At 46.8% G+C, this 24,710-nt stretch overlaps 1 protein-coding gene across 1 annotated transcript; it reads right to left on the bottom strand.

The window, feature by feature from the left end:
• Window positions 1-3,228: 3,228 nt before the first annotated feature.
• CSF1 (colony stimulating factor 1) lies at window positions 3,229-24,509 on the bottom strand. The gene is given in 10 exon segments (XM_074188364.1): window positions 3,229-5,971; window positions 9,723-9,784; window positions 10,193-10,245; window positions 11,849-12,882; window positions 14,315-14,462; window positions 15,306-15,482; window positions 16,647-16,709; window positions 19,440-19,562; window positions 24,296-24,362; window positions 24,364-24,509. Coding segments are annotated over 9 exon segments (1,860 nt in total). The 3' UTR covers window positions 3,229-5,971; window positions 9,723-9,735.
• Between the last annotated feature and the right edge of the window lie 201 nt (window positions 24,510-24,710).

The following is a 24,710-nucleotide window of genomic DNA, read 5'->3' as shown; positions in this document are numbered from 1 at the left end:
TTCCTTTTAGGGATAATAATCAAATCAAGGTGATCATTCCCAGGAAGCACAGGCCAATCAATTAATTACCTTGTGACTCCATTCGTCATCACTGTAGCTCCCCCCTCTAGAACACTGTTCTCTGACCACCATTGCCTTGTCTTCCCTTATTAGAATGTAAATTTTTTTTTAGTTTTTTGCAAGGCAAATGGGGTTAAGTGGCTTGCCCAAGGCCACACAGCTAGGTAATTATTAAGTGTCTGAGACCGGATTTGAACCCAGGTACTCCTGACTCCAAGACTGGTGCTTTATCCACTATGCCACCTAGCCGCCCCTAGAATGTAAATTTACGGAGGTCAGGAACTGTCTGTATTTTGATATTTTTTAATTAATTTTTTTTCATTTATTATATAGTCTATGGTCTCTTCCCCTCCTCTGAAGTTGAAGAAGCACATGGCATTACCATGATGGTAGAAGTCACATGATACCAGGATCAGTGATGGCAACTAGTGACATATAAAGAAAAGTGAGTGTGTCCAGTTTACCTCTGGTATCTATCAGGCTATAATCAAAGGCACATCTATACCTTTCTCAGAATGACCTGGAATTTTGCCCCATTCTTCCTTGACTTTGAAAGTTTGGAATGAGGATTTCCTGGTCAGTGGTAACCTGGACAAGATGCTTGCTTTGCTTTCTGTTGTGAAAGTGATACAATATTCACTGCTCAGGACAACAGAGATCAGTCTTTAACACCTCCCAGAAGGTGGGAAATGAAGGAAGGAAAGAAGGAAGCAAACTCTTGTTCTATCAAATGACTGTCCAGGAAAAGATATGCCTTTTTTGCTTTGACATTTCTTACAATATGCTACATTATCCTACACCACTCTGTCTTTGACAATCTTTTGAAGACTCTAGCTACCATTTAGGGGGAAGGGGGGGAAATAGGACTGGTGTATTTTAGTATCCAAGAAGTAGTGAACTAGTCAATACCTTTCCTTTCAGGCTATTTCCAGTGCTTATCACTGAGTCTAACACATAGTAGGTATTTCAATTCTTTTCTGATTGATTGATTGCTCATTTCATCACTCCCATTCCCAGGACCTGCTCTTTATTTTCCAAACATCCCATAATGCTAGATCTAGATCCCAGCATTCTTTGTCTCAGATGCCTTCCCTGCAGGGTACTCAGACTGTGTGAGGTTAACCTCAGAATTTTCACTAGCCCCCTCTGATTCACCATTCCTGCTTCTGGCCGGATAGTGGTCAAGGGTTTAGATTAACCTCTTTGCCTGTAGGCACGAAGCCAGGGTCTCCCAAATACCCTTTGCCAACCATCAATTCTTCCCAAAGTTCCTGACTAAGCTAAGCAGAAGTTCCTTTGTCCCTTTGGTTTCTCTACTACTTCTTTAGCCATGGCTTCTTGTATCATCTCCAAACCATTCACTATCCTACAAATAACTTGTGGCTTCTGCTCCTTTTCCCAAAAGATATGTCCCTCCTGGGACCTGCTCTTTTCCTGGCTTGATTACTAACTCTACCCCAATCCCTTCCATAACCCAGAGTATTAAATATTGTCCTTTTTCCTACCCTAAACTTGGACTTCCTAAGTTATATTGGCACTGCCCTTTTGGCTTCTTCTCCCATGACTCCAAAGTACCTTTGTCTTATCTCTGTCAGGAGATGCTTACTGACCCTTTCCACTACCACATGGTTAAGGCTTCCCTCAGAAAGATAGCTCCTTTCAGGGTCTCAGCTCCATCTGGTGTTGGACTTCCAGAAAGCCCCACTACCCCACATTCCCTCAAATATATTTCATCTTGCTTTTTATCCCCACCCCCCTACACTTAGCTACTAAAAAATATTAGAGGTTCATTACTTTGGCAAATATTCCTGGTAGAGGTCACATTTTACATCTTAGGATCAATGATCAAATATGATTCTTTTCTGAAAAGAGATCCAGTAGAAGAAAAAGAAAAGAATGTGTGGGTACCAACAACTAATAGGAATGTGAGCGGAAAAAGTATCATTGAGGAAAGGAAATGGTCATACAAAGGGGAAACTATAATTGCTTCTCAGCACTATCCCCTTTCTGAGGGCTAGCTCAGAGTCCTCAATTCTAAGCCCACCCTCTCAGAGTTCCCTTTCCCCCCAAAAAATTCAGCATTTGGTATGTGGTTTGATCTGTCCTAGGGAAGCCACCACTCCCTTCCCAAGGCATTGCTTTTGACCAATTGCTTTTCTTCATAGTAACCGTAACCTTAGCCTCCAGCCTGCTGTACCCTCCCGCCTTTCCCAACTAGTCTGCCCACTCGTGATGCTCACCAGGACTAGTATGTCTTCAGGGGCAGTGGCAATGATCTGCTCTAAGTTCCTGATATTAGACTAATTTGCTCCAGTCATTCAACAAATGGAGACCCAGAACCCTGCTAGAATTGGCTGGTTCAACACCTCTTAGAGAACAACAGGATCCAGAAGATGAAGAAGAGCTCTATTCTAGAGCCCTCAAAAGAATATTCAGGTGGAACATAACCAATCTTTTTAAAGGTAAACTAGTGTGTGTGTGTGTGTGTGTGTGTGTGTATGTGTAGATGTAGAAACATAATATATGTGTGTGTATCTATGTGGGAAGGGATCTATACGTATCATCATAGTATTTCAGGACTAGAAGGGGCCTTACTGAACAGATGTAGGTGTAGAACAGAAAAGATCTTTGAGGCCATTGAATCCAACTATTTCATTTTACACATAAGGAAACAAAGGCAGAGAGCAGTTAAAATGATTTGCCCAGAGTTATATAACTAAGAAATGTATGAGGTAGGAGTCAAACCCAGATCTTTCTGATTCTAGGTTCAACATTCTATTCACTATACCACACTCCCTCTTGTTCATCCCATATCTGAAAGAATTTCCTCTCCAATTTATCCACAAATAGTGGTTATCTATTTTTGGTCCAAAGATTCCAATGACCTTATTACCTTCCAAGACAGCACATTGTAGGAACCCCATTGATTTTTGTCTATTTTTATGATAGATGTGTTACAGTACTTGGGGTATAGATGTGTTATATTTGGCACTTGATCAAGGACTGCAATCCTAAAGAAATAATACCCTCATCTTCCCTGACCCAAATTCGTAAGCAACAGAGGAAGCTTGCTGCATTGTGTCTCTTTCCAGAAGTCTTTGCTTACCCCTTTTTCTTTCCCCAGGCTTCATTGGGATCTCAAATTCAATTCTTGTCATGACACATACATGGTTTTGTCTGCATTTATTATTAAACATACAAGCAGCTTCCTATTTCTTTTAAATAAATCCTTAAATGACTTTATATATAAAATAATTCATCATTTCCAAGTATTAAAACAATCATACAGTGCAAGGCCCCAGCTCCTCTTGCTTTCCCTAGGGAAGTGGGGTGGAGGTTTGGTCAGAGGAAGAAGAGACAGATGGAGGGACTCACCGAGGTCTGGGGGAGGGATCATTCATCTCACCTACCAATGTACTAAGAGCATCTGGAATGCTGGACTTCCTATTTTGGCCTTTTTTGCACAGTATAGATTTAAAAGAAAATAAACATATTTTTCTATGTCCTCAAAGTTTTCATTGTAAATAGATATTTATCTAACATCAAAAAAGAAAATGCTGAGGTCAAAAAAATGAGGCCCAGGGGGAGATTTCTTCTTGTTGTAGGTCTGCCCTCCCAGTCAACTCTCTCCCCTCAGAGCTCCTTCTTAGAGCAGAGATACGACCATTTCCAGTGGGTGAACTTGGACTCTAGAGGATCTCTGATGTAATCCTGGGCCCCAGGTAGCAGGTAGGGAATCCAGCTCCCTTTGCCCTAGGGGTCTGAGGCTTGAGGATGAGTAACACAGCCTGAACAGGGTGAAAATACACTGGATTTTCTCACTTAACCAGTCTTAGAAAGACTCATGAACAAAATGACAGGATATAAGTAAGGCACTGGTAGAAGTAGGGAATAAAGGGAATAGAAAAAGGCATAATAGAGAGCATCTTCACCCACCCTTACCACTTCTCCAATGTTTAATGACTTCATACCCCCCCACACACAGCAGTAGAGAAGGACAAAGATCACTCCCCTTCTTTTACAGATGAAGAAACTGAGACTTCAAGCCACTAAACCAGTGAAACTAGCTTCAAGATGGTGCCAGGCTAAGCTTTCTTCTTTGACTCTGGGCAGTGAGAAGCTGGACTATACCTGGGGAGGGAGGGTCAGGTGAGCCAGAAGGGCAGGGCCCCGCATGAAGTCTGCATGAAGATGAGCATGAAGAAGGAGAAAGCAGGGAGGAGAAGGAAACAAGTGGGGCTTGGAAGAAAGTTAATAAGGGGGTACTGAAAAGAGAAAAGATTAAGAGCTGAGTCCAGGAAGGAAGGCTCAAGGTGAAAACCAGACTGAGAAACTCATCACGCACATCATCTTCAAGAGAAAATCTAGTGAGAAAACTTGTTCTTCTGTTCTTCCAAAGGGTGGAGAGAACAAGGAGATTGGTCAAATGGGAGATTAATTCAGGGGAAAAGTGATTGAGCAAAGACATAGCTCCAAACTCCATCACCACAGATAGACATACACACAGGTTCAAAAAGTCATAGGTTCCATCATGATGTCCTCCACTCCAGTCATTCAAAAGCAAAAGTTCTATCTTCTTTCTTTTTGGAATGTCAAAGTGTGAGACACAGAAGCCAAGGTCTCCCAACAGGAAGACTCAGTTTGTAGCAGGTAGACCAATGAGTATCATTTACCCTCTCTCCAGGGAACTAGTGTCCATGGGAGCCAGCCCATGGTATCGATCATGTTTGTGCATCAAAACATGGTAGTGGAGGGAAGGGTGGGGGAATCCCTTCATCATCATGAGACCAGCTCCGGAGTTTCATGTGCACAGGAGGCAAGGGACAGACACTGCCTAGGGGAAGGGGTCAGGACAGTACAGCGAGAAGATTCAATATTCACAGTGCAAAGGTTTCCTTCATCAGATGGCTGGTTCCTGCTACCCAGCTATTCTGGGGCAGCTCTAGGACCCAGCTAACAATTGTGAGGGAAGATGGGAAGAGAGCCCAGGCTATGATGGGGGTAGGTTGGGACACAATGATTGCTGAGCTCTGTTTTCAACACAGATCTTGGCTGGCATCACAATTTGGGGAATAGGGCTTCTCAGAAGCTGAGTCCCCAAAGAGACCTGACTCAAAGGTGACAAGGAGCTATTGTGGGCTATGGCTCCCAAGTTGTCACTCAGAGGGGACTGAGAACACTGGTTCAGGAGAAGGGTGTAGACACCTCCCCAGAGTCTGTGTAGACCAGCAAGGTGTTGGCATCTGTCTCCTCCTCCCATCTTGAGGGCTGCACCCCTTTTTGGGAAACGAAGGCTAAGCTGCATTGCCCTGGGAGCCTTGAGACACTCCTTCCTCTTGGGACATGCTTTGGCCTGCTTGGATTTCTTGGTACTTCATAAACAAGATGGGAGCCCATTTCTCTGCAAAGCTCTTGCCCTGGCAGCAATGAGGAACTCCAGGCCAGGCTTTCCCAACAATACCTACCTAAAGACTGTTTCCCACCCAATAGCCCTCTTCTCCCTTGGTCCAGGCTCAGTATGAAAGGGAATGGAGGAATGGGAGGGGGCTGTAGGTTACCCTTCCTCCCCAGGCTGCCCTGTGGGTCAGTCTCTGAGGGCAGAAGACTCTGAGTATGCCTTTGCTGGCACTCCCTGAAGCATGGATGCTGGCCTCCAGGGCCAAAATAATAATAATAATAATAAATATCTGTAGCTTCTTGTGCATCCTCCCTTCCTCTCTCAGTCAATAAAGAGTAAGAGGACAAAGAATGGGTGGTAGAGGGCTTTTCCCCCTCGCCTGCTCCTGTCCTGTCCAGTCCAGGTCGGGGGACTCCGTGGTGGGCGGGCTGAGATCCTGGGAGAACAGGCTTGGGGGTGTCGGGAAGCCCCCACGGCTTCTCCTCCCATGGAGGGACTGTCCTGTGGGCCCAGCTACAGGGAGAGAAAAAAGGCTGATCAGCATGGAGCAGGGTGGAGGTATAGAAAGAGGAAGAGGTCTCTAGGGCCACCAGTGGAGGGGGCTGGTGTGGGATGGTATAGGGAGAGGGGTTGCGTTCCTGTGGGACATTGATGGTTGTTGCAGGAAATAACTTCCTTCCATGCATTCCCTCCCCCTTCCAAGCCACCCTAGTCACCACAAAGGACCCAGATTCTTTGGCAGGAGCCCACACCACTGCCGATTTCCCAGAATGGCCTCATCTCCTGTCTCCACCAAGGAGCCTCTGACCAAGGGGCCAGAGGAGAGGAAAAGGCAACAGACAAGCACTGGCAGAGGTTCCAGCCACAGGAGACAAAAAGGGCAATGGGGGAGGGTTACTTGTCAGTCAGAAGGAAGCTTCTTCAGTCTAGCCTCCTGGGAGTCTAGGGAAAGGACAAGTGAATTGCCATTATCCCTTCTGCTAGATTCCTCACTTTCTGTTTTTCTATTATTAAATATTCTCCCCGGAAGAGAAAGGGAATTTTCTTTCCAGCCCTTAGCTCAGACATCTAGCATCCTAGACAATGTCATCTTTGAATACGAAGGAATATAGGTAATGTAGATAAAAAGGATATAATGACTTTGAATAGAAAAGTGCAGCAGGCAGGCCAAAACAGGGAAATTCTAAGTTTCCCATCTGGAATGAGAACCCAGAGGTCAAAGCTTCCCTGGACTTGGAGAGATTTGGCACTCCCTTCCCTTCCACCCCCATGTCATCCATGACATCCCCACCCTGCCAACTCCCCTTGTCCAATAGCTAGGTCCAGAATTCTCAGAGCACTCTGTTCCCAGAGCAGAAATCCCCTGGATTCTGACCAAAAGTTTAACTTTAGATTTAGCTTGTAGCCTCACCCTCAAATTGGTTTTGGGTCCAGCTGACAGAACTCTTGTATTTCAAGGGGAGGGTTTATAAATAGGGGAGCTCAGAGCATAGTGTCCCCTCTTCTTTCCCTATTGGGGGATCTGCACTAGAAACCAAACAGTATCGTCAACTGGATAAGAGTCAGACTAAGGTCAGACCAGGACACCAACACTGCTTGAGGTCTGACATATTGGTAAGTCCCATTCCCTCATGCCCCAGACTCCAGGTCCCTTATTGTTGGAATGCTTTGAGAGCAAGAAGCAGACTGTGCAACGAGATAAAACAGTCGTGTTGGGACTAGCACTGGATGTCCCTGAAGATGCTGGCATCAGGCCCAGGCGTTACCTGAGGGAAAGCTTCACTGACCTGGGGTTTTCAACTGGGGTTCCCATCCTATTCCATTCCCATCCCTTCCCCCCCCAATTCGAGTCTTATCTTGAGTCCCTGGAAACAGAATCTTGTGAGTGATAGCTCTGGGGTGTGGGATAGGAAAAAGCAAACTGGTAACCAAGGGAACAGGAAGAAGGTTTAAACAGGGTTTGGGGGCAGATACTGAGCAATTTTATCCCCCCCACAGATCCCTGTCCATTCATCTTCAGTCCTCTTAATACTATCATGGGGGGGGGGTGAGGAAAAGGGATGGGAAGGGAGGACTATGGGAAGTCATAGTTTTACCATGGATAGATAGGGTACCCTCATTGACTTTTTTTTTATTCCCTATGGTTTTGAGCATTTGCATTGTTCCTAACATTTCTTATTGTACTGTCCATTCTCAGATATTGATATGGGAACATGAGTCAGTAATATCAAAGGGTCAATCAGTGAGTCAATGAGTCAGTCCTAGAATTAAGACTTTAGAGCTGGGTGGGATCATTTAGTCCAACCTCCTTATTTTACAGATGAGGAAACTGAGGCCCAAAGAGGTTAAGTGATTTGCCCTAGGTCAGTCAGTCAATAACATTTATTGAGTGTTCACTAAGTGTAGAGTCCTGTACTAGGCACTTGGGTCAGAAAGAGTACAAAAAAAACAGAGAAAAGAGAGTTTCTACTCTCAAGGAGCTTACAATCTACTTGAAGAGATAGAAAAATATTACATTTAGAATATCAATTACAAAACACTTACAAAGTAACATCCAAATAAGGGCAAATTGATACAGTATTAACTGAATACATAAGTTCTGAGAGGACATGAAATAAAGGAACAATTAGTGTCATTGGGTTCAATCAGGGACATTTTCTTGGAGAAGGGGTGTTCTGAATCTGGTTTTGAAGGAGGTGAGAGACACATATTGGTAGTGGAAAGGGAAGCCACATACAAGGAATGAAAGTGCAACATGTCGGTCAAAGACTTAGATGAAGATATGGAAGGTAAACTTATCAAATCTGTGGATAACACAGAGCTGGGAGGAACAGCTGACAACGGATAAAAGAATCAAAATTCAAAATTGATCCTAATAGATTTGAATTTTATATTGAAATTAATGAGATGAAGCTGAATAGGCATAAATGTAAAGTTCTATATTTAGGCTGGAATAATCAATTGCCCAAATGTAGGATGAGAAAGACCTATTAGCAACAGTTCATATGAAAAAAAAAAAACCAGGAAGGTTTTAGTTGATCAGTAGTCCAAGATGATCTAATAGTGTGACATAGCTGTTTAAAAAGATTATAATTTTCTTAATGTGGCCTGAGTGGAATTATAATATACAGATCAAAAAAAAGTAATAGTCCTATTATATTCTGAGATGGTCAGACTACATCTGTGAAGTTCTGGTTGCCACATTTTAAGGTGGGCATTGACTATGTCCAGAGAAGGATAACCAAGATGGGGATGGGTCTGGAAACCATATCAAATGAGAAATGTTTGAGAAAAACTGACAATATTTCTCATGGAGAAGAGTATTTATCATTTAAATGGGTTAGGAGGGGGACAGATATTATATCTGTCTTCAAATATTTTAAAGATTTATCAACTGGAAGACAGAATAGATTTATTCCTTACTATTTTAAAGGAGGCAGAATTAGATTCAAAGAAAGAAAAATTACAGGGAGGTAGGTTTTGGCTTAATTTAAGGAATAAAAAACTTTTATTAAAAACTTTATAATAATTACAGCTGTTCAACAATGGAATGGTCTGCTTTGCAAAGTAGTGAGCTCCTGGGTACTGGAAGTATTAAAGGAGAGACTTCGCATGACCATCTGTCAAAGGTATTCTGCGCTGGGAGGAAGGTTGGACTATATATAATCTATAAGGTCCTTTCCAGCTTTAAGTTGCTATGATTCTAAAGGTAGGAAATTGGGAATGAGCAAATCACATGTGGGCAGAGATAAGCATATTAGTTTGACTGGAATGTAGGAATCTTAAAGGGTTATAGGGAGAAAGAAATGAAGTTGGTGAACTATGTCTGCAGAAGAAAGGAGGACAATCAAAGATCTCATACGGGTGGCGAAATGAAACTATTAGAAACTCCAAAGCAGGGTAAAGATGTGATAGAGGCAGTCCTTGAGGAATGTTATTTTAGCTGCTGTTTGGATATCAGGGAATAGGAAATGGGGAGTGGAACTCAGCCAAGGGCACAGAAAAATCTTTGGCAGTGATTCATGCAAGAGGCAATAATGACTGAGCCGAGGATAATGGCTATGAGAAAAGGCAAGACTTAAGACATTATAAAGAAAGACTCAGCAGAACTTGGTGACAGACTGGAATCAAGACAAGAAAAGAAAAAGGAGTGTCAAAATGTGGGGAAAGAATTGGGGTGCCACTGATAATACTGAGTATTTGTGAGTGCTCATATGGGGAGAGGGGCGGCGAGCATAGGATGAACTCAAAGCCAGGTCCTCACCTCATTACGACCTCTACACTGGCAACTCCACCTGTCTGTCCTCTTCCTGGTTCAGGGGGCTTCTGGCAGAAGAAAAGAATGGGATGACATTTCAGCACTGGCAGGGGGACAGCGGGCCCAGTGGGTGCAAATGAATAAACCACTCCCACCAGATTCAAGAGACCCAGGATACTGGTTCAGTAAAGTCCAACAAAAAGGCTGCAGATTCCTGACCAAATGGCTACAGTTATTTGGGAAGACAGCACAGTAAGTTCTTCCTCTTCCCCTCTCCCCTATCCCAATACACAACCCTTCTCACATTACTGAAGCAAGGGTTTCCTGAGTCAAATGTGTGAATCCCCTGAATAGCAACAGGTTTCAAGACAAAGGCCTCACCTCTAAAGCAGGTATAGCCAGGCAGAACCCCCCCCCCCCATACCTAGGTCTCTTCTAAGTGACCAACCTCAAGTCCCAGAGATGTCCAAACCCACCTGATCTCTGGCAGCTCCATAGGTATTTCTGCTGGCTGTAGCTCCTGGCGGTTCTGGGGAAAGGAAATAACAGGCTTAGTTTAGGGTAGAGGACAAGGTCAGAGTAAGTAAAAGTGAAAATCCCCCCTACCCCTATCCATCTTCTAAGAGAACTGGTTGAAGGGTTTCCAAGTTTCCTCCCCACCCCCACCCCATCCATTCAGTACATGTTCACATTTACAAACCCTGGACATTCTGCCATTCTGTGCCTCAGATCTGTAGTCACTGCGGTCCCTCATAGACTCCCCTTGTACAAGAACCTCAAAGTTTTGTCAGAGCTCCTGTCCTGCCTACCTAGACCCTAAAGCTGCCTGCCTGCCAGAGGAGTGTCCAGAAGCTGTGCTGAAGGATGGTCCCTGACTTCTTATTCTCTGACCCCAGTTTTGGGGTTTCCCATCCTGCTTGGAGCCTCAGCTCCCATTTTATGCTCTCTAGTCAATTCTCAAGCCATCTCTACCTTTTGCTATTCTCTCCCCTTTGGTGCTGGGTCCTTTTCTACTACCAATATGCCTGGATTGCCTTACCCCCATTCATTCCCTCCAGATTCTCCTCTATTTTATACCAATCATCTCAAAACCTTTCAGATGAGCTGTCTAACCAACTCTTTTAGAGTGTCCCTTATTGGACAGTTAGATGGCACAGTTGATAAGGTGGAGCCGAGAGTCAGGAAGACCTGAATTCACATCTAGTCTCAGAAATTTACCAGATGTGTGACCTTGATAAAGGATCTTGTTGCCTCAGTTTCCCCCCTCTATAAAATGGGAAAAACGATAGCACCTATCACCCAGGGTTGCTTTGAGAGTAAAATAAGCTAACACTTGTAAAGTGATTTGCAAACATTAAAGGGCTCTATACATGGCGAACTATTGTTATTGCTCAGATTTGTTTTACCTTTACACAAAAATTGAACCCACTACGATCTCTGATAATCTTTTTGCTTAACTGAAGTGTTTCTTCTCTGTCTTCATCGTCACTGAGTTCCCTGTCATATCTGAGTCTTCTGACTACCCTCTTATCCTTGCTGATTGGAATGACTCCTTTTTTTTTTTTGAGGAACTCTCTCCTCCTCTCTTGTATGTGTATTCATTGTCTTCTCCATTAGACTATAAGCTTCTTACAAGTAGAATTATTGCATTCTTTGTATTTTTATCCCTAAAACAGTATCTGGTACACAGCAGTGCTTTTTAAGTCCATTTTCATTTCTTGGTCTAGTTGCTCCTCAGGTTTCTCCTCTCCTTATCTCTAATATCCCTTCCAAGTCTAAGTGTATGATCCTATGAATATATTTCCGTATCCTATCTCCCTTTCACAATGATCTCCAAGGGTTCAGTCCTGTACTTAATCAATTCATGCTTTGATTCTAAGATCATTCTCTCTTACTCCATCCAATTTTATTTCTTCCAGTGTCTAAAGAATCCCAGCCAAGATACCCCCCCCAAACCCTGTTCTTAAGTCAGACACTCATCTTAGTCACAAACTCCTCACCCTAACATTAGTCTTAAAAACAGTATAGGTTTTGATCCCAAATTAGACATCATTCTCAAGTCTAGCATTGACCCCAATTCAAATCCATAGCCCATCCCCTCCCTCCTTCCAAACCACCTTCTGCTCTCTTACCCGCTGCCTCTGCCTGTAGAACAGGAGGCCGCCCACTGCTAGGAGGACCAGGAGGATGCTGGATACCAGTACATAGGAGAAAGAACCCTGGGGCTGAAGGACAGGGCTTCCCACATTCTGCCTCTTGGGGCCTGTGTCAGTCAAAGGAAGCGAGTTAAAGCCTTTGGGGGCCCCGCCTGGGCCTTCGCCTCTCTCCAAACCTTGTCCTCCTCTTCCTCCTTCCAGCTTGGTGATGCTCCTCCGGACCCTAGTACTTCTCTTGCCCTTCAGCTCCTCTTGGGGGCGGGGAATGCCCCAGGAGAGGCTTCTGGGGAAACCAGGCTGATCAGGGAGGCTGGAGATGCCCTGGGTTTCCTCAGAGTGCAGCGGCGGGGTAGTGGGTGAGCCCAGGCCCTGGATACCTCCATCCATCTCCTCTGATGAATAATCTCTGGCCTGGCCAGCCAATGGGTTACTGCCCTCATCCTGTAGGTGGTCATTCCTCACTTGGGCCAGCAGTCCCTGTGCAAGAACAGGCGTCGAGGGAGTGGCGAGGAGCTCATCTGGATCTGCGGTCCCTGTCTGGATAGGTCCCCCTCCCAAGAGGAAAAGGGGAGCCTCTGTTTCTTGAGACCCAGGGCTGACATCACCTGAGGCATCCCCTAGAGCTGAGTCAGTGTTGAGTGCAGAGTTGAGAAGGCCCTTTATCCTAGGGGAATCGGACAAGTCAGGGGGAGACTTGTTGCTCCCGGGCTCCATCTCAGATCCCACCAGGGGCTGGGAAGCAGAGAGCGTGCCCGTAGTCTCCAATGACTCCACGCTTCCACAGGTGCTCCGGGGGAATCGGCGCCTGGCATTGCCCTGGGTTGTTGTTTGAGGTGGCAGGTCACTGGGCAGGAGGGGTTTGCCCTCTGTCCCCTCAGAGTCTCCCCAGGCCAAGTTGGCCACTGGGGCTGTGGAGGGAGAGAGGGAGCTATGGATGGGGACAGAGGCCAGCTTACTGCTAGGGGTGGTTCTGGGGGACAGGCAGTTGCAATCAGGCTTGGTCACCACATCTGAAAGAACCACAGAGAGAAAGGGGGAGAGAGAGAGGGAAGGGAGGGGAGATAGAGTCACCAGCCTATAGCCCAGCTTTCCCAAAGGGTGCCAAGAAAGGGAGAATGAAGCTGGGGGTCCCCTCACCACCCCCCTACTCAGCATCTAGGTTACTGAGAAGGGAAAAGGGAAGAAGATGCCAACTGGACATGCCTCATTAGAAACAGAGAAGGAAACAGTGGAGTCCAGTGACTAGAGAGCAAGGGAAGCAGGCTTTGGAGGAGACAGGTAAGACAGTGAGACTAGTTAGATTTGGTTAAGGGTGGGGAGGGTGTTAAGGGACAGATGGCCCAGGGCAACAGCCACCCCGAGATTCCAGGGACCAAAGCAGAGATTTAAGGCAGCCAGGTGAAGGAGGCTGAGAAACGGTCTCCAGGTCACGCACTCGACCCAGAGCCCTGCATGCAGATTAGAGAGCAGAGAGATGGGCTCATGGAACCCAGGGGGCAACATGAGAAGGGAGACAGAAAGAGAGGGAGAGGCTGGCTGGCCAGTAGACAGGAAGGAATAGGCCAGAGCCCAATTGAGAAAGCCTGAGGCCCATAGGTGCTTAGCCATCACCAGGGAGCGTGAGACCTTGGCCACTCCTAGGAGGAGGCCCTAGAATCTTGCGGAGTAGGAGAGGGCAGCGCCTATCTCTGACAGAGACCAGAGAGGCACTGGCTGAGACAGGGAACAAGGACAGGCGTGGCAAGCTGGCACTCATGACATTGGTACGTGGACACGAGGACAGAGAGTAAATGCATATGCTGGGCAAAGGGGCCGGAGTTCAAAGGGACACTCCCCCCTCATCCTGCCTTCACCCCTAGAACTGACACTTGGGGAGGCTGAGTAATGACTGCCCTGAGCAGGAGTGGGGGTGGTGCCTCCCGGGGTCATCTCTATCCCAGAGAATTTCTAGTAGGGATCCCAGGGTAAGGACTGTGACTCCCAGAGTCCACTTTCCTCTGAATACCATGTCCTAAGCCAGGCACCTCTAGTCATGATCCATGCAAAGTTTCTGGGCTCCCCCAGATGCCTAGGTAGAACCCTTCCACCCTCCCAGCCTTGGACCTCAAAATTCTGACTCCCTAGGCCCTTCCAATCTGTAGATGCATAGACAAGCAAGCACGTGTGCGTGTGGGCACAGCCTGGAAAGCACATTTGACTGTTAATGCCCATGAGCACATATAAAGTACCCCCCCACACACATATTCATGGAAATAGCAATGCACACATATGAGCTCAGGCAGAATCACTGCCCCAGGGCTATTGAAGTCATCTAAGTATTGCTCTGCCCTGTTCCTCAGTCCCATAGGGACCCCTAACCCCCTGGAACCTTGATGCCCTTCTCTTGCCTCCCAAGCCTCATCTCCCAGCCCTCTCCCCTGGCATTCCCCAGCCCTCTCTTACCTGAACTGTCACATTTTTCAAAACTACTGGTGCAATCACGATTGAAGACCCGCCAGTCATTATCAAGGAGTCTCCTTGTTTCTACAAAGATATCTTGAACCTTCTCCAGTATCTGGACAGGGGTGCTATTGAAAGTCCTAATACAGGCCTGGGGATGGGAGAGAGGAAAGAAAGGGGACATCTTGATGAAGGTGTTGTATAGGTGTTGTCCTTTCTCCCTTTGTCCCATTTTGCCTTTCTCTGTCTCTCTCCCTTTCTCACCCCCGCCCCGACCATCCAGGTCAGAGATCACCTATCAGAGGAGATGGATGGAGGCACCCAGGACCTAGGTTCACTCATCACCCTACAGCTACAAGCCTGAGGAGCCCCAGGACCTCAGCAGCCTCCCCACCCAACTGCCTAATGTGAGGGCCTGGAGGAAAAAAAAACTAAAGGCTAGAGGAAGACTCCCCAGCTGGAAGAAGGAAGAGGAAAGAAAGAGAGTCAAGGGCTCAGGTCAGGGACCTGCTTACTTTCCTCTCTCCCCCCCCTAAACTTCCTTATTTCTCTTCCAGCATCCTTTAGGCACAGGGGTACAATATTGGGGAAGGGAGGCAGTGTGGACCTGGCAGGGTATTGAGGGGTGTGAAGGAGGAATATGGAGGGAAAGTCAGTTAGTAGCTGTCCTAAAAGCTTTAACCACCTCACTCTCAAAGAACATGACCCCAGAGATTACCCATTAGAGTTCAGAGGAGTCCCTAAAATCCCTCAGTCTTCAATGAGGTTGACAACCAAGTTGTATCCCAGGTAAGGATCTCTTTCCAATGGAGAAGTCCTGTCCCTCTGGTCCTCCCAAACCCCCATCTCTTGTTCTTGGGTTCCATTGTACTTTCCTCACCCCTGGGCCTTCTCTCCTCCCTTCCTTCCCTCCCATTGCTTCTTCTACCCCTTGGGGATAAGGGGAAGAGGATGAGAGGGGTGCAGAAGGCATGGAAGAAGAGGCAACTCCAACCTCATCTCTCTTCTCATGCTCCCTGTTGACACACCCATCATCCCTCAGATTCAGATAGAGTTCGTGTAGAATCCTGGAGGTCTTGTAATTTTGAGAATTGTCCTTGAAGCGAATGATTTCTTCAAAAATGTCCTGGATCAGGGGAAATGCCTTCTTAAGGTAGCAGATGGAATCTTTCTGAAAAACATGAGCTTGAAAATTGTTTCTGGGACCAACAGAGCCTAAAGTCCAGTCCCTTCCCCCCCACTCCCATCCTTCTCTCCCTCCCTCCCTCTTCCCTTTCTGTTCTTTTTCTCTCCCTCTCTTTCCCCACTCTTTCTTTTCTCCCTGTCTTCCTGCCTTCCCTCTTTTATTTTTCTCTAATGCTTTGATTTCCTCCCTCCCTCTATGCCTGTTCTTTTTCTTTCCATCTTCTTCCCCTTTATCTTGCTTCTTTCACTCTCTCCCTCCTTCTTCCCATCACTGTTTTTTTGTTACTTTGCACTCCCTATTCTTCCTCTCTCAGCATCTCCCTATACCTTTCTTCCTTCTTTCCTCCCTTTTCTTCCTTGCCTTTTTCCTCCCTCCTTCTTTCCCTTCCTTTATTTCTCCCTCCCTTCTTTCTTCTTTTACTCCCTCCCCTTTCCTCCTTCTTTCTCTTTCCTTCCCCCTTCTTTCCTTCCTTCCTTTCCTCCTTCCCTCCCTTCTTCCTTCTCTCCTTTTTTCTTTCCTCCCTCCCTCACTTCCTTCCTTCCTTCTTTCTTTTCACCCTCCTTCTCTTCCCTTCCTCCTTCCTCCTGATCCTCATTCTTCTCCCTCTCTCCCTCTCTTTGTCTCTCTGTCTTGGTTTCTATCTCTGTCCCTGTCTCTGTCTGTCTGCTTGTCTGCTTGCCTGTCTGTCTGTCTTTCTCTTTCTCTCTGGCTCTCTCTCTCCACCTCCCCGCTTCTTCAAGTAGCCAGATTTGCTAACTTGGCTCTATATGCCAAAAAAGAGATCAGGACCAAAGAAAACAAGTCTCTAGATGGATCCCAGTGTAGCAGTCTCCCTCAGTCCTCAGAACCTCAAGAATTCATCAACTCTTGAATATTTGGCCAATTTTACTCCTTTAGGCTTAGGTGAAGTAGTTCCCAGGAGCATTTCATGATCTACAGAATAACCTGCATTTGTTTCTTTTCTAGTATCTGAGAAGGTGAGGGAACAGCAGAGATCTGATGCTAAGCCCTCCAGCCTGGGCCCCTGGGGATGTGCCAAGGCTACTGAGGGGGAGGGAAACCCTGCTCTCAGCTGCTCTGCTCTTCTGGGCAAAGGATCATGTCTAGGGAGAGTTCCTTCAACATGCTAAGCCAACAGCTGTCACTCACCAGCTGGTCCTGGTCTGCAAACTTAAAGGTAATATGGCAAGACGTTTCCATCTGGCTGTCAATCTGAAAGAAATGGAACTATGGGTAATTGGAGGAGGTCCAGAGCATCTTTCCTGAATGCAGGAAGGTAGAAGGCAAACAGCATTGGATCTCTCTGAGGCTCAGTTCAAGTGCCATCTCTAACTAGAAACATGCCCCTCCCCCACTCTCTCTCATCTTTGTGCCTTTGCATGGGCTGTACCATTTGCCAGGAATGCACTCCCTCTTCCCTTCCTTTTAATATCTCCAATTTCCTTGAAGCCCCTCATATCTCCCCCTCTTCCCCTTCCCCTCCCACAAATGCTGCTTACTCCCCTCTAAATTACCTTGTACTTATTTTATAGATATTTATGTGTTTATATTGTGTGCATGGGGTCTCCCCTTATAAACTATAAGCCTCTGGAGGGCAGGGATACTTTTGTTTTTGTCTTTGCATCCCCACGGAGTCTGGCATACAGAATGTGCTTAATAGATCAGAGTCTCTTTTTGAGGTTCAAATTCTTCTTCACCTTTATACTACCGGTGTGACCTTGAGCAGGATGCTAAACCTCAATAGACCATGGTTTTCTTAACCATAAACACACACACACACACACACACACACACACACACACACACACACACAGATACAGACACTTTAGTGAAGAAAAGTCAGTTTATTTCTGAGGTTCCTCTAAATAACAAAATTATATAAAAACATTTTAGTGTGTCTAAGAATGAAGAAAGAGGAGGAAGACCATCCTTTTGGGAAAAGAGCAATGAAGGGAATGGTTGGAGGACCCCAGGGAGGAGGAATAGGACAGTAGCCAAGTTAAGAAACAAAAACTCAAGGAGAGAGACCTTAGTCTTTCAAGGGATCTGCATATAGGAATTCAAGGATTAATGAAGGGGAGAAAAGTCTTTAGGATTTCTTTCTGCCATCTCCTGATGCAATAGCATTTCCTCCTGTAGAAGCTGACACTAAACTAGTGATAAAACTTCAATGAAGGTACAGAAGGACCCATTGGAAAAATGGAATCAAGGAAGAGAGAGGGTGGTCTGTTGTACCAGGAGCAAGGTCCTCTGCTCAGGTTTATGTATGTTCTTGGGGAAGAAGAGTAGGACAAGAAACCCTTTCCTTTCTAATTCCCACATCTGGAAGTAAGGGGAAGTTTTTCTAGAGGTTCAGAGAGCAAGTCTCTGGGCCTCATCCGGGAAACACAGGTTAATGCTGTAGTTCTGGAATCCAGAGGATCTAGAGAAGGGGGACTTTGTGGGGAATCAGGTCCAAAGAACTTGTGGGATGGTAAATATGAGACCCAGTCTGATGGCCAGTGCCCTGGAGCCAGACCTCATAAACAGTGGCCCTACATCCTCTCTGGATTGCTGCCTGGGTGCTGTGGAAGTCCTGCCATGACCACAGAGACAGTACAAGTCATGCTTGGTTGTACATCTGAATGTCCCTAAGCTTACTCATCATCCATTGGTTGGGTCAGATGGTTTCTTAGGGTTCTTTAAATCCCAAGAACCAGTGATTCTGTCTAGAGCAGCAGGAGAGGACTCTGAATCCCAGAGGGCACCTCAGTCCCTAAAACTCAAGGGGAGAGCTGGGGGGGGGGGAGAAGATCCTGCAATCATCTTGGAAGAGACTTTAAAAATCATCTCATTCAAATCTCTATGCTAAGATGAGAAGCAGGAGAGTCAAGATTTGAACTTAGAACCCTTTGACTTTAGATCCAGATTCCTCTAGAAATATAATCTAGGTTTCTTTCCTCCTAATATATACATATATATGTATGTATATATACATACATATATATACATATATATATTACATCCTTCCTTCCCTTTCATCATAAATCAAAAATTATGTCTTCTAAGGCAGGAATGCCAGCATCAGGTCAGTGATACACTTGGGTTCATGCAGGGGACTAGTCTGTGCATAGCAAGCACCTCTTGGTGGCTCCTCGCAAAGTTCCCTTCTAGAAGACATCCTGCTGAGGCAGAGAAAGGGCCAGAAATGTTTGCTGAAGTCCTGGGGTCACTTTCCTGAGTAATCATTAACTAAGGTAATGGCAAGGGTCAGGGAATTCTCAGGCCATTGTACACAAGGGCATGGGGAATTGGGACTCAGGGCTCCCTTCTCCCCCTGGTCCTCTGCATAGATAGAGGAAAGTCAAGGACCACAAATAATTGACATTTTAAAATTGTCACTAAAACTTTTTGTAACCTGGCCAAAGATCTCAAACTTGATCCTTTCAGTTGGTAGGCTTGGGGTAGGGGTTGAGAAAATGAGAGATGGGGAGAAGACAGAATCAGGAATTGTAGGGAAGAGGTGAGGTAGGACAACGTGAAGGAGATAAGTTTCTATTTTAACTAGCTATTCTTAATAACCCAGGCACTTTGCTCTGCTGTTTCTATACAAATGACAGACAAGTGCTAATAGCACTTCCTCAATATGGATCCCTCTACCCAAATTATGGTTCTAGAATTTTTGCCTTAATACAGTCTCTTTTCCCATCTCTTCTACCTCTGCCATCTACCATCTTCCTACTGTGTCTTCCAAGCTCAAAAATAGTATAAGCCTTTCTTTCCCTTCCCATAAAACAAAAGGGAGGGGAAACTGATTAAGGACTTGTCTTCACTTGCTTCACTCTACCCTAGAGCTCCACTTCCCTTGGACTCATTCCCCCCATGCTACAGTTAGACCAATTTCCCAAGGGAAAGGATCAAGAAAGTTGGGGGGGAGGGGTGAGAGCCTGGACATACACTCACCAGCTCCTGCAGTTTTGTTAGGTGATAATCCGTAATAAGACGGTTACATCTTTCTGGCCCATGAGTAGGGAAGCTCCAGACCACCAGGAGACTAGCCAGCAGAAGCCAAGAGCCCAGCCATGTCTGAAATAGAGAAGGCCAAGGAAGATTCAAGAATGGCTCCTATGTCCTTCCTGGGAGATAAAACCTGAGGTCTTCTTTCCAGCCATGACTCAGGGGTCAATCTGATCCCTGTCCCTTAGCTACCCATCAAATTTTTTGTCTTCCTCAGAAATCAAATGACAATAGTCTTGATTCTGTCAATTGTAGGATCAGTTTCTTCTCACTTAGGCCCCAAAATAGCTGGTTCCCACAAATCCAAATTCCTCATGCCTTTTTTTGCAGCCTCACTCTGCACATCTGTGTTACATATATACCCCAGTTAATTTGCCCAGATTATTTACCCAGGTGATTCTTTTTTTTTAGGTTTTTGCAAGGCAAATAGAGTTAAGTGACTTGCCCAAGGCCACACAGCTAGGTAATTATTAAGTGTCTGAGACTGGATTTGAACCCAGGTACTCCTGACTCCAGGGCTGGTGCTTTATCCACTATGCCACCTAGCCGCCCCTACCCAGGTGATTCTTAAAGTCATTCTGTTCTTCCAATGACAAGACCTGCCTATTTCATCTCTTTCATTGCATCATAATCTCCTTGAAGGCAAGAGTTAGGTCTACCCTTTATTTTGTTCTCAAACAACTTAGAACAGAGCTAGGTTCTTTGAGACTCAGATATTCCAGTCTCCTAAGACCTAGGTTCTTATTCTAGATCTGACCTTGAAAGCCTGAATTATTCTCTCACATCAAACCTCATCTCTTTTCTTCTTCTTTGCCCATTCCAGGCTAGCCTCTGGCTCTTCCCCTGGAAAATATTATTGTCTAGATTTAGTTTCATTGTGGAACCAATCCCCTTGCCAGAGACCCCACAGCAATGGGTGTGCCATCAGATCCAATCCAATAGATTAATCAGAACCAGAGGTGCCAGTCTCCCTGGGCTATTCTTTAGCTGGCATCTAGCATGTTGAGCTTCCTTCCCTGCCAGTCTGACTCTTATCACCTTTAGATCACTTCCTAGCATCCACCCTGAGGGTTCTCACCTGCCCTATTATACTCTAGACATGCTCCATGAAAAGTGAGCAGGAGAAGAAAGAACATTTGGCATCCTGCTCTCCCTCACAGGTTTCACAGTTCTCTGGATCTCTGTCATTTTCTCTTCCTAACTCCCTACAATCTTGCATTTCTCTTATCTCCAAACAGGGATTGGGAGGAGAGACACCAAGGCTTTCCCTGGGCTCTTTGGTGTGCCTTCCTAACAACTAGTTTTCCTAACAAAAAGCTGGTATGGCCCACTCTCCCCTGGCTTAGGAATATAAAATGTTGGGGTTGGTCAGAGAACTTTCCTGAAACTCAGGAACAGGTTTCATCTTCCCTCCCCAGCTACTGTGGACAGCATAGTGCTTAAGAGTTGAGATATACAAGAAATGCATAGGGAACAAGGAGAGAAGGAATGGACAGAGAACTAAAAGCCAGACTTAAAGGAAAGGATAAAGGTAGAAGGAGTAAGGGAAGGGAATAATGGGCTGAAAGAGGGAAAAAGAAGTGGTGAAAGAGGGAATAAAGTTGCAGAGGGAAAGAAAGAGGGTCTGGAGGTAAGACAGTGAGAAACGAGGGCAGACCTAAAGAAAAGAGGAAGACAGAGTCAGTTTATCCTTTAGGTGATACTAATAGCAGATAGCATTTATATAGTCTTTAAATGATCTCATTTAATCTTCATAACAGTTCTATGGAGGAGACAAAATGCAAATACATGGAACAACTAGAGAAAATTAGAAAAATGTATAGAGAATGATACAAACCTAGCATAAGATGATTTCTCCCAAAGTGTCAAAATCTATAGTTCACTCTATGCTTGGGCAAGCAGGGAAGAAAGAGAATAGAATTCACTGGAATAAACAAGAAGGCTTCATGGAAGAAGTAAGACGTGATCTGGTCCTTAAAGGATAAGTAAGATTTAGACAGAGAAGATGCTTGTGAGATAGTGAGGAGGCAGTTATTGGAACATGACCAAAGGATCAAAATTTGGAGACAACCCAAGAACATGACTCCTTGGGGAGAAGGCTAAACACATGGTACACTGAGATACCATGGATATTTGGAGTAAGATCACATAGTCTACAAGTGGTCCCATCTCTAGCATTTACTAATTGTATGACCTTAGATGTCTCTTAATCTCTCTGAGTCTCAGTTTCTTCATCTGTAAAAAAGATTAGACTTGTTGGCCTCCAGTTTTAAATTTACGATCCTGTAGCTCAGAAGAAAAATAGGATCCAGGGACTGATTAAGCAAATCTCTCTTTCTTGACCCTATTCAGATTTTGGAACCAGCAACCTGGATCTGGCATCCTGAGATCTCAGCTCTCACTTTAGTGATAAGCAGAAGGCAAAGCCAACATGACCCTATCCCATGCTAAGGGATTCTCAGAGGGTCTGAGAATCAACAGAAGTTGCTATCAGTACTACTGACTCAGTAAAGGTTCGAAGTAGATCTGGAAAGAAGGGGAGTTATGGAATGTATTTCTGATAAAAATTTTGGAATAAGACAAGACTCTACTACAGAAAGACTTAAGATATTAGTGGTGATAAGGCAACCAGAACTGACCCTTGAAAATTTGTGGTGTTAGAGAAGAGACACTGTCCCCATCACCACCTCAGCTCCCTAGAGCTCTAACCTATATCTTAGCTCTCAGAAAAAATCATATTTAGAACTGGAAGGGACCTCGAAGGTTATTTAGTTCAACCCCATCATTTTTACAAGTGATGAAGCTGAGACCCAGAGAAGTGAAATGACTGGGGTCATTGCTAGTTTCTGAGGAAGCTTTTGAACTCAGGTCTCCCTGAATCTAAGTTCGGAGCTCTATGTGCCACACAATACCCTGTCCCACTGGTAGGCCAGGCACTCATTCTCTTTCTTCTGAGGAGTATTTGCACTTTAGAAAAGGACCACAGGGAGAGCAATGGAATAAACTGATTCTGATGAAATCTATGCAATGGTGTTAAGGAAGGGACAGTGTATTGGATGAAGGGGCATCTTCCACATTTACAAGCAACTAACTACCTCACTGGTCCCGAGTGTAACTGGGATTTTGTTAACAAAGTCAGCAGTGAAGGTATTCAAAGGAGCCCCTGAGCATCTCTACCCTCCTGCATTTGTTCTTCATTAAAATGTGAATGGGCACCCAAGGGTTAACTTTCTAGCCTGCATCTGGCCAGCTCTCTTCCCTTCCCCTCCCAACCTCCCTTGCTCAGAAAGGAATCTTTACTACAGGCCGGGCTAGTGGCTCAGTTAGCTGGATCCCTACCCGCCCTTTCGGAACAGCAACTTGCAGCCCAGCTGAGGCCAAAGAGGAAAGACATCTTCAGCCCGACTTTCACCCTCTCTTCTCAAAACCTCTGACCTCCCACCCTTGATTCAGGTTCTTTCCTTCTTTTAACCCCATTTCCCTTTTGGGTTTCTCTGCATGCCATCCTACCTGCAGTTCCTCCCTCTCCTTTCAGCAGTGTTATTGCTGGCCTCTTTTCTACCCTTCCCTTCTTTCAATCTGCCCCCTCCCCTTCCGATCTCTTTCTCTTTCAGTCCCTGTTCTTTCTCTCAGTCAGGCTACGGGTTCCCCGTCAGTACCTTTCTCTCATTTATTACCGGAACAAGGATTGTTGTTCTTTCCCCTCCCAGTTCTCCCTTGGCATCCCCTTTGTGTTCTGTGCTCCAGAGAGCTCCATCTGAGTAATGGGGGAGGCAAGGACCCCGTATACATCTAAGCACCCCCATGCTCTAGCTGTGAGAAGAAGCCTGGAAGCTTTTCCTTCCATTTCAGCCCTGGGATGCTGCTCTGCATGGGGACTGCTTGCAGCCCTGGGTTAGGCTGGCCTGTGGCACCAGCCTCTGTGTTGTGTGTTTGGGGGGGGGGGGGGTGCTTCAGCCGTCTGGGGAAAAGCACCAGAAGCTCTCTCTGGCTCATCCCTGTGCTAATTCTGCTTTCCTCTTGCCCCTTGCCCAAGTGGACCAGCATTCAATTCCGCTTTCCCCAGTCACTTCCAAGCTAACTAAGGAGAGGGAGGCTCGGCTGTCCCCTGCCGGATCTCTGCTCCCTCAGAGAGTGGGGGGGCAAGCTCTCCGGGTCACTCCAGTCGCTGGAGACACGTCCCTGCTTGCCTGTCCCAAGGTCTCCGTCTCAGCTCCCCTCTGTGGCTACCGAGGCCAGGCTGCCTGGCATCGACTTGGGCATCCTCTGAGCTGGGCAGCGCTTCCTCGCGGCTGCCCCAACGCTGCCGCGGCTGCCAGCGCCGTGGCCTCCCGGCCCTGGTCCCCCCCTAACGGTCTGGCTTCTATAACCCCGGGAGCAGACCCCAGGCAGGAGGCCAAGCCCACCGGGAGAGCCAGCCGAGGTCCGAGCCCCTCCCTCTCATTTAGCGACGGGATGGGGCCCAGAGCCCGCCGAGGGCCCTTCCCAGCCGCTGCCCGGGGGCCACCGTCTTCCTCTCCGGAGAATGGGAGGAATAGCATCCCTGGCCGGGCAGCGGCGCCCCGCGCCTCCCGGACTTTGCGCCCACTCGAGACCAGCCCCGCAGCGGTCCGCGGGTCACCGGCTGGAGGGGGCTGGGGTGGAGGAGGGGACGGCGGAGGGACCCCCGGAGGAATCCCGCCAGTGGCTGCTCGGCATGGGGGTGGGGGCAGCCGAGCAGAAAGCAAAGGAAGAGAAAGATGGGGCGGAAAGCAAGGAGAGGGCGAGCCCGGGCCAGCGGGGCTCCGGGGAGCCCAGCTTACCGTGCGTGGGCAGCTCCCGCCCGCGCCCCGCGGGGACATCGGGGCGACTGTCCGGGGGCTCCGAGGGGGCGCAGGGGCGCAGGGGGGCCGGCCGACCAGAGGGATAATCCGGGGGCGCCGCCGGAGCCCCGAGGCCAGCTTTCACTTTCTGGAGCCGAGCTGAGCGCCACTGGCCCGGGCGGGCTCGGCCTTTTAAAGCGGCCTCTCGGAGCATGTGGTTTATGGGAAATCACCTTGGAAAGGGGCCAGTTAGTCAGACAGCGAGGCATAGGCGCACAGAGCCGCACACGCCTCCCCCCACCTCCTCCTCTCCCTTCTTCCCTCCCCCCCAGCCCTCAACTTGTTGTCTTCTCGTCTCGCCCCCCCCCCCCCCCCCCCCCCCGGGCTTCTGTGCCGAGGATCCCAGGTTTTGGGC

Source organism: Macrotis lagotis, chromosome 5 (assembly GCF_037893015.1).
Source record: "Macrotis lagotis isolate mMagLag1 chromosome 5, bilby.v1.9.chrom.fasta, whole genome shotgun sequence".
NCBI classification, from domain to species: domain Eukaryota; kingdom Metazoa; phylum Chordata; class Mammalia; order Peramelemorphia; family Peramelidae; genus Macrotis; species Macrotis lagotis.
Note: the sequence above shows the minus strand (reverse complement) of the source record. Positions and strands in the feature narration are given on the sequence as shown.